Source organism: Bos mutus, chromosome X, assembly GCF_027580195.1.
Source record: "Bos mutus isolate GX-2022 chromosome X, NWIPB_WYAK_1.1, whole genome shotgun sequence".
Classification (NCBI taxonomy): Eukaryota; Metazoa; Chordata; class Mammalia; order Artiodactyla; family Bovidae; genus Bos; species Bos mutus.
The window spans coordinates 28,458,413-28,468,532 of record NC_091646.1 but is presented as its reverse complement, the minus strand read 5'-3'; the positions used below and the strand labels follow the sequence as shown (position 1 = coordinate 28,468,532).

General features: G+C 43.9%; 1 protein-coding gene across 4 annotated transcripts in view; it reads right to left on the bottom strand.

Moving 5' to 3' along the window:
• Positions 1 to 5,458: 5,458 nt before the first annotated feature.
• SEPTIN6 (septin 6) overlaps positions 5,459 to 10,120 on the bottom strand; it is a 161,630-nt gene continuing 156,968 nt past the window's right edge. For 2 of the 4 annotated variants that reach the window (XM_070366415.1, XM_070366413.1), the window contains one exon: positions 7,294 to 9,685. Coding sequence is in view for 3 of the 4 variants with exons in the window: in XM_070366413.1 (XP_070222514.1) it covers positions 9,670 to 9,685 (16 nt within the window). In the remaining variant the exon portion in view is untranslated. Of the gene's footprint in view, positions 6,433 to 7,293; positions 9,686 to 10,120 lie in introns of those variants that run through there. The other 2 variants (XM_070366414.1, XM_070366412.1) reach the window with 2 other exon arrangements.

Below are 10,120 nucleotides of genomic sequence, written 5' to 3'. Positions count from 1 at the left end.
TCTCATGATGTACTCTGCATATAAGTTAAATAAGCAGGGTGACAATATACAGCCTTGACGTACTCCTTTTCGTATTTGGAACCAGTCTGTTGTTCCATGTCCAGTTCTAACTGCTGCTTCCTGACTTCTTGAGAAATTTAACTGTTTTAGGATGTATTTATCATTATGTGACATATTTATACGTAGGGCTGTTTTGGACTGACAAGAGCAGAAGATCACAGCATTTTTCACTTTAATAATGATTTATTTTCATGCCTGTCTCTCCCATTCCACAGGGAGTGCTGTCTTTGACTCTGTGGTAGGTACTCATGTTTATTGAAGTAATGACAGTCTTTGAACCATGAAATCAAAGAAAGTGATACTAGAAAGGAAGCTTTGAGATCATAAATTCAAATAATTATTGTATGAGTGAGAAAAATAAGGCCAGAGAGGTAGAGTGATAACTGAAGTCTGTAGAGGCGGGTTCTGGCAAAGCTGAGATCAGAATCTAGGTCACCTGACTTCTCATCCAGTGCTCCCCACTCATTTGCCATTATATTGCCCTGTTTTTTTTTTTTTAATTCTTCACAGTATGTACCACCTTTTGAACTTCAAAAAAATTTTTGACTCCTCCTCACCCCCTGTGACAGTGCCATGAGAGCAAGGAACTCATCTGTCTTGCTTTTAGCAACTACATTTGGCTCTTGTAGGAACTCCATAGATATTTGTTGAATTAAATGAATGACTGAATGAATGAAGGCTCTTCCTGTTGTCTCAAACTTGTGAAACTCATTTTCTTAGGGCCTACACTTTAAGCTGGTTTTAAGTTAGATTAATTTCCGCCTAAGCTGCCAACTTTCATCAGAATCAGCATTGCAATCAATACACATCTTTCCTAGAAAAGGAGTTGAGAAAAGAAAAATGCCTTCCTCTCAGATTGGATGAAAATTCTTCCATCATATAGGAACAAATAATTCCAACCTGGCTTTTGCATTTGGATTACAGAGTGAAAGGTGATAAAATTGATATTAGAGGCCATTTGCTCTGGAACAGCCATAGCTGGAGTGCATTTATAAATCTTGCTATGGAATAAGCAGTTTCATCTCTAGCAAGCAAAACAAAAATTCCCATGATTCTCCAGGACCTTCTTTCTTTGGTAATCCTTCTGATCAAAAAATCCTTCAGCCAGCCTAGCTCAGTCCATTCCCTTCTCACACATCCCAGATGTTTTCTCACTGAGCAGGAATTGAAACCCCTAAGCAGAAGTAAATTATCTGAATAATGGATGAAGAGAAATGCAGGAGGGAAGTCTGATAATGGCAACCACTGCCATCCTAAAACATCCAGAAACCTCATGTAATCACCTGTCCTCCTCCCCTCCATCATCTTTCTCTGCTCTAACACAGGCTCCCGCCATGTTTTTACATGAAATATAAACACACACACACACTCATACACACATAGTCTGTCAGCTCTGAGCTTCCTTCCCTTCCCTTTCCTGTGGGGGAGCCAGTGAGTGAAGAAAAGAGGGAAACCTGGAACCTGGCTCAGCACCAGCCTCATAAATTATCCCAGAAATCAGATCACCAAAATTTCTTGACCAGAGTATTCCGCACTGCAATATCCTCTTGAGGAATGGCCACTAATGGACTAAAAGCAATAGCTAGGAGCTGGCCAAAGCCTGGTAATTTGAGCACCCAAATTATTAAGGACAGTAATGAGCCTTTGAAAAAATAGGAAGCCAAAGTCTACAGTGAGACCAAGTAGATAAATAAGGAGGGAAAGGGGAGGGCCTTTGCTTACGATAGCATACCATGTGCTGACTGGTAAATATGAAGGGAATGCTGGAGTCAGAAAATCATCATTGGTTCAGGTAAGAATTACCAGTAGATGCTAAATCTAGGGGGAATTTTTTGATGAGGAAGATTTTGCATGGACTTACAGTTTTCTCCTCACAGATTGTTTATTAGTAGCAAAGAAGAGGAAAAACAATAATTATATAGTGGAGAAATTGGGCAACACCTTGACCCAAAATGACAACAATCTTTTTTTAAAAATGGCACTTCAAAAATATCAGTATCATGAAAGACAAAAAAAGGCTGTTTCAGATGAAAGGACACTAAAGTAACAGGACACAGTGCATGATTCTAGAGCCAATCTTATATGGCAGGAAAAATTGGTATAAAGTATACTATTCAATGGGCTTCCCAGGTGGCTCAGTGGGTAAAGAATCCATCTGCAATGCAGGAGTCACAGGATCCTCGGTTCCATCCCTGGGTAGGGAAGATCCCCTGAAGGAGGGCATGGCAACCCACTTCAGCATTCTTGCCTGGAGAATCTCATGGACAAAGAAGCCTGGCAAGTTACAGTCCACAAGGTCACAGAGTTGGACACAACTGAAGTGACTGAGCACACACACATACTATTCAATAGGTTAAAGTAGTATAACAAGGTTAAATTTACTGAAGTTGGTAACTGTGGCTATGTAAGAGAGTATCCTTATTGCTAGGAAATACCCATTGAAATATTTAGGAGTAAAGGCCAGAATACCTGTAAATTATCTTCAAATGGTTCAGAAAAAATGTTATGTATCTTTCTCTATCTATTTGGTTCCAGGGGAGGGGGAAGGGGGCACCTCAATGTAAATGACAAAGCAAATGGGGCAAAATATTATCAGTTGGTACATCTGGGTCAAGAGCATGTGAGTGTACTTTGCACTATTATTATTTAATCTCAAAAGTAAATTGTTTCAAAAGTACAATAGCTCCCTAAATTGGTGAAGAATCGTCATCTAGTTACCTCTTAATCGCTCTTTATTGTGTGTCCGGCACTTTCCTGGGCCCACTGGGGAGCTGTAAATGATGTTTCTACTCTAAGGAAGCTTAACATCTCTTGAAGAATGAAGTCTCTCAAATGAGAAGCAGAGAAGATTAAACAATTTCAGCCAGGAGGTTTTTGAAAAGGAAGAAGAGATCAAAACAGGTGGATGGGGTCAAGAAAGTCTTCAAGGAGAAGATAGGCCTGAAGCTCAGTGGCAGGATTTTTTTAACTTTTAATTTTGTATTGGAGTATAGCCGATTAACAATGTTGTGATAGTTTCAGATGAACATCAAGGGGACTCAGCTGAGTGGGGGCTTTTCAAACACAAAAGGACACTGCTTAACTTCAGTTGCTTACAACTGGAGCCCAGGTTGCTTAGCCATTTTGAAGGTATTAGAAGCCTGGTTCTGTCCCTAGAAGCATTTGGCCTTCTCACTGCTCAGTAAGTCCCTAGGAACTGGCTCTCAGCACCCCAGCAGACGCTTGCCCCCATCTATGCTCTAGCAAAATGATATACAAATTTTAGTTAACCAAGCCCACTTCCCCACCAACTTGCATTAAAATATCAGCCATTTGTCTTCATTTCTGATTTCTTTTGACCAGCCAGTCACTTCTAAGACCTTTAGGCTTTGTGATGCATTCATCTATGCATGCTCAGTTGTGTCTGACTCTGTGACTCCATGGACTGTAGCCCACCAGTCTTCTCCATCCATGGAATTTTCAAGGCAAGAATACTAGAATGGCTTGCCATCTCCTACTCCAAGGGATCTTCCCAATCCAGAGATCGAACCTGTGTCTCCTGCTTTGGCAGGCAGATTCTTTACCACTAGCGCCACCTGTGATGTGTTAAACAAGCACCAAAATGCATTAGAAGTGGGGTCGACAAACGGTGGCCCACAGGCCAAATCCAGTCACACTCCCTGTGTTTATATGACCCTCCCATGGACGGAGGAGCCTGGTAGGCTGCAGTCCACGGGGTCTCGAAGAGTCGGACATGACTGAGCGACTTCACTTTCACTTTTCACTTCATGTATTGCAGAAGGAAATGGCAACCCACTCCAGTGTTCTTGCCTGGAGAATCCCAGGGACCGGGGAGCCTGGTGGGCTGCCGTCTATGGGGTCGCACAGAGTCGGACATGACTGAAGCGACGCAGCAGCAGCAGCAGCAGCAGCATGCTAAGAATGGTCTTTAAATTTTAAATGGTTGGAAGAAATATAAATAATAATAAGTCAGGACATGTGAAAATGAAACCCACACATGAATTTCAAATTTCAGTGTCCATAAATGCAGTTTTATTAGTGCACAGTCACGTTCATCCTTCTATGTATTATCAATGGCTGGTTTTGGTCTGTACTGAGCAGTAAAATAGTTTCTGACACCATGTGGCCTGTGAAGCCTAAAATATTTGCCTGCTGGCCCTTTACAGGAAAAGTTTGCTGACCCGTGGCCCAGAGCAATGGTTCTTAATTTGGGGCAATTTTGCCCTCCAGGGGACATTTGGCATTATCTGGAGACAGTTTTGTCAGAACTGGGGATGGGGTAGTATAGTGTGCTACTGACATCTAGTGGGTAGGGATGCTACAATGCACACGTCGGCCTCCACAACAAAGAATTATCTGGTCTCAAAAGACAATAGTGCTGAGGGTGAGAAACCATGGATTGGAAGAACCTAAGATACTTCTAGTAAAGGGGAAACTCCATCCTTAATAGGAATTTCCTTTAGTGAACACCCACCTCCTTAGTTTACAGTAGCTCACAAAACCGTTGCAATCATTGCTGCAAGGGAGTTGTTGATATTCTTTACAGGGAGGTTTTGACCACAACTTGCCCCCAAACACACACAGCTAGCAAGTCTGTCTGGCTCCAGAACCGGTATTTTTCCACACCTCCAGGATGCCGGGGGCTGTGACATCATGGGCGAGTGTTGTCCCGCTCAGCTGCTCTCTAGTGTGCGAGTTGCACAGTGCAGGCCAGCGTCATTTTCCCTGGTACCCCTTCTCTTCAGAGGTCTCCAAGGGCTTGGTGTGGAGAGGGTACCAACCACCTTCCGGTCTCCAACATCTGGCTATTTGGGAAATGAAGGCGAGGAAAGGAAATTCCACGTCGATTGCGGCCAGAATTATGAAAACTGACCACTGTCCCTCTTGCCCACTTGAATACTGGGAGGGACAAGGAAGCTTCCCTCTCTAGTAGACCCTATTTATAGAAGGCTTTTGGAGTCATGCCCATGAATTTTCAGGATGTTCACATCACAGTAATAATAAGAGAAGCCATGCAGCACAGTCCTTTTCCTTCTGGAATTAAAACTCAACCGACTCTTATTCTTATTCTATAGGATCTGGCACTCCACTTTCTCCATCTATTATCCTAGATGAGCTCAACGAATCAGTGAAATCCATGCTAATGAAGAAAAAGTAAAGGACTCCCCCCACCCCCCCCCCCCGCAAGCCCAGATGGGGGGTGTGGTCACAGTAGCCCACCCAGGAAGGTTGCAAACGGGCTGATGGTGCCTCCCTGAGCCCCTCAAATCACCCCCTTGAAAGGAAGCCACCCACTCCTCCTAAGGCAAACTCCTCCTAAGGCATCACCTAATAATCACACAGCCACTGAGCATTTCTTTGAATTTTATTGAAAATTGACATGGACATTATAAAGGTATCAAGCTAAACAGTGCTGGTTTTGGGATGTTTTTCCTGGTGAATGAAAGCCCCAGAGGGGCAGTGACGGTCACATCTCTGAGCAAAAAGAACAAAGGAGAAGAAAGGAAGAATGAACACAGATTTTGGAAAACATGCAGAGAGGCTCTCTCAAGAGACACGGGACAGTGGAATGGCAATGGTCGTAGGGCTATATGGGGATGAGCACACTCACATGGTATTTCGATCCAAGTTAAACCAATGAATTCGGGGCAGATTTATCAACATCAAAGCTCTCCCTCCAGGTCCCACATTGAGCAGAAACCTCTCTCAAAACCCCAACTGGCCTTGGAATGCTGAATGGAGTAATTTTGTTCTCACTAAGCTTAAACTCCCCCATCTCTCCTTTCCTTTCTCCACCTGAATGTTAGTAGATCGACTTGCCCCACTTGCTGAGGGGATCTGCAGAAGGTCTGTGAATGCTGAAGAAGATATGAATGTTGCTTGACTTCCTCATCCATATTCAGAAATGTTTAATAGTGGCTGTAGACAATCAACCCATTGAACCAGAGAAATGGTGTTTAAAAGGAAAAACAGAAAACTCAAATGAAAAACTTGTGAACAGTACTTCCACACCCACAGCTGAGGTCTCCTGCCTCAGTCACTTACACTTGGGTGAGTCATCCTGCAGTTGTCTCTCTGAGGTTACATTGGGTCCATTCTGCAGCTCGGACGGATCTTTTCCTGCCTTGTTAGGTTAGGACAAGACACTTCCAGTTAAAATACCATGTAAGTTGGAAGAGAGCTTCTTGCCTGGACACATGAACACTTGTTGAGAGAGAGTGTGTGTGTGTGTACGCACGTGAGCACACAATTTGGAGGGAGAGGGAATTGGTTGGTTTCTGGTTTGAGACAATATGGAAACCCTAACTCTTCTATAATGGTAGTCTTCTCCTTTAGACTTAGTGCAGCTGCTGAAGACAAGATTAAAAAAAGCTGGAGAGGGAAAGAGAAAGAAAACATGAAATTAGCCAAAGAAAAAAGACATTCAAAGTAAGACAGGGTCAGGGAGGTGGGCAGTGTGAAGTAGCACAGATTATACATGGAGAAGACAGGTGAGAAATGGGGTCATGATGGGCCATCACCACTGGAAAATCTGCTGAGAAGGTTTTAAGAACACCACACACCAGTTTCAAGCTTCTTGTTTTAATAATTAAAAAAAAAGCGCATATTGACAGCCACATGTGAATGCCAAATGATTAAAACAAACAAACAAAAAAAAACAAACTAAACCAAAAGTGATCTATCCTGCATCTAGGAAAAGCAAACTTCTTGGCTTAAGAGAAATGAGGCGTGTGTGTGTGTGTGTACATGTAGGGATTTTTCAGGAAAACCATTTCAGTCTAGGGTAAGGGTGGGGCGGGACAGAGACCATTTCTAATGACTGGTTTTGTTTCACCAGAAGTAAACAGAGTATTAGGGTAATTTTTTTAATAGTAACAATTATACCCAGTAAAAAATCTTTTCACTGAAGAAGGAAAAAAATCTTTCTGTTTACAGTGAGACAAGATACCCGATAAAATAAGCATTTTAATTATTTTACATAGCCTTGGTTGACTTTATAAAGGTCTCATGTTCACGCACAAGTTAGATTTTTGTTTACCAAACTTCCTTGATGACAAGGGTCATCTCTGGCACCTGTTAAACTTCCGCACTCACAAGCCTCATTCCAGACTCCCAGGAAAGCTGAGCAGCTAACAGGTGTCCATGACTCTTATCGTCAGCAGAAGCACTCAGTTCAGCAGTGGGACTAGAGTCCTCTGCTTTGCCCATCCCTGCCCACCCCATCCTCGAATATTTTTCTATGGGATAAAAACCTCAAAGGCGCTCTAATGCTAACTATTCATTTTCTCCTGAACATCAAAAGACTTGTCTCTAGAAATGAACATGAACAGATTGAATCCATTTGTGAAAAGTATCGGGTCTCAGAAGACACTGAATTTAGCCTGACTTTTGCCATGAAACAGCCCTGGGACCTCTGGCAAAGTCCCTTCATTTCTCTGCGCCTCAATTTCCTCTTACAAAAAGTGCGTCCTACCTGTCTTCTGGACCCAAATATCTCCTTTCATACAAAATTCCTGCCCAGTCTCTGAAGGTCTCTCAAAGGCTGGGTGGCTCTAATACCTTTTGAAGTTTTCAGAACCACTCAAACCTCAAGTAGTTAATCTGTAAATAAATGTAAATGAGGGGACCTCCTATTTGTGATGCAAATAATTACTGGGGGCGGGGAATGGAGACCGTTAGTTGTTTAAGTTTGGGATTCTTGGGAAGCAGCTGTGAAACTGGTCAAATAAGGCTGCAAATAAGAAGCCTTTCCCATGGAGACTTGACAGCCTTAACTTAGCATCTCCCTGAGCCAAGCTGAGGATCCAAGCTTTTTTTTTTTTTTTTTTTTTTTAAATCTCCAAGCATAGGGTCTCCTAAAATGCTCCACTGTGTGACTTGGATTTTCTCAAGAAACTAGCTTCTGCTTTGGCAGCATCACCTTCATTCATACTTGCTTCTGGCCACTCACCAATCAGTGACTCACCAAACAATACATCTCAAAACTGCCCTCTTGCTTTGCCAACAAGAAAAGATAAAGTGTGTGCATTCGTTTGCTTTCCGTTGTTTCTACTTTTTGCTTCCTGTTATTATCTATTATTGAAAAGAGAACACCCCCTCCCCATTCTCAATACTTCAAAAAGGTCTGAAAATTTGGCATAGCCTTGTTCGATTGTGTGTTTTCAAAGCAAGTGACCAAAAAATAAAAAAGAAGGTCATGGTCAATGCCAGTGGGACTGTGAGGCAGAAATAGAAAGAAGAGGTGGGGCTTGAAGTGGAAGAACATGGCAGGGGCCCGGGACCCGGCTGCCTGGCACCCCAAAGGAAAACTGTCAGTTACAATAGGAACCTTGGCTTAAAAGGCTAAGTGGAGTCCAGTCCAGCTGTAGCGGGGAATACTATTCAGTACACAGCCATGGATTACTGCAAAGGAAGGGTAGAGAAACGGCGTGTTAGCCACGGATCATTGCCAGTCACCGCCAGCTCTCCCTTTCTCACTGGTCTAACACCAAAGTCCAGTGTGCCTCGTGGCCCTGACAAGAGAGGGCTCTCAACTTCAAAGGGGTTCCCAAAGCCACTATCAGAGAGGCCCCATTATACAAATCCGGGCTAGAAGTTTTCAAATATCAAATCCTTAGAGGCAAAGTTAGGGACCTTCCAAGGTACAACATCTCTTTTCTCTTCTCCGACTGACAGTCTCACCTCCTCTTCTTATTAGGAGACACATGCAAAATACAGATTGAAACTCATCATCATCAAATTCACCAAATAAATAGACTGGAAGATTCCTCAAAGCCAAAGTAAAAACACTGATTCTTGAACCACTCAGTCTGGCAGTTTACGACACAGGATGCTTACACCTGCTACTGACCCTGCCTTGTTGGGATGGTGTGGCATCCTCAGGGAAATTACAGAGGAGATGCAAGACACCTCATAACAATTCCATAAGACACTACGCTGGTACTAATATTCAGGTTTATTCTCCCTCCTGCATCTGTAGGGTACTTAGAATTACAGAGAGGGACATTTACGCTATTTTCTTCAGCAGTTGTCTTGTCTGGGAAGGGCTGGGTGCAAATAAACTCATTCCAGGTTCTTAACAGAGTTTGAGTGCAGTCACTTTTGAGTGAATCAAAACTGGAAAGGGCTGGGCTGACCGAAGGATCTCCTTCTGGAACCCTCTGAGGAGAGGCTGTGGTTCCTGTCAGGGGCTTAGTGGTGGTTGGGGAAGCCAAGTGACTGCGGACTAAGGGGGAAAGCCCTGCTGACTGGTGCTCACCCAGCCAGGCTGGATGCAAATACCTCGGGGGAACAAACAGCATTCGGAATTGGAACAGGGAAGCCGGTGGTGCCGTGGAGCAGGCAGAGCCCCTGCACGTGTTACAGTCAAAGATGGGGCGGGGAGTGGCCGGCGGGGGGCGCTGGGAGGGGCACTGGGATGCAGGATGCAGCTTTAAACCACGTGACTGCTGGCTTCTTGCCCAGAGGCCAGACTCAGTCCTCAGACTCTCGGGCTTCTATAAACCTTGGCAGGAAGAAAGGGGAGGGCACGGGTTGTGTGCCCCACAGACGTGTTAAGGGGGAATTAGAGAAAGGGAGGCCCAGCTCTGTTGCGCAGGAAAAGGGCGTCTACAGGAAACCCAAACTGAAAATGAAAAGAGAAGTTGGGTTAATGAATGGATGGATTAATGTAAAAAACAAAACAAAGGTTAGAATTGTCATGATGACTGATGGATAAATTAGAATACAGCTATGTTAGATGGTCTTAAGGTCTTACTGCATTGGCTTCTGGGAACATGCTTTCTCTCTCATTCACCCCCACACACCTCTGAGTGGCGACTGTCATGGCATCGGCTAGTAAAATAATCAAGAGCCACAAGAATCCTTTTTCTCTCTTCTTAATGACTAGGTCCTGACTAGGGTGCCCGACCCTGACACCTTGTACAGGAACACCTTCAGCAAATCTCCAAGTGGCTCAGGCCACAGCACAGAGTGCCAGGCTCTCAACCAGTGATGGCCTCACCCCACAGCGAATGCCGAGGGGGTAGAGGTTTCACCTTTGAAGAGCCCCGGTCCACTA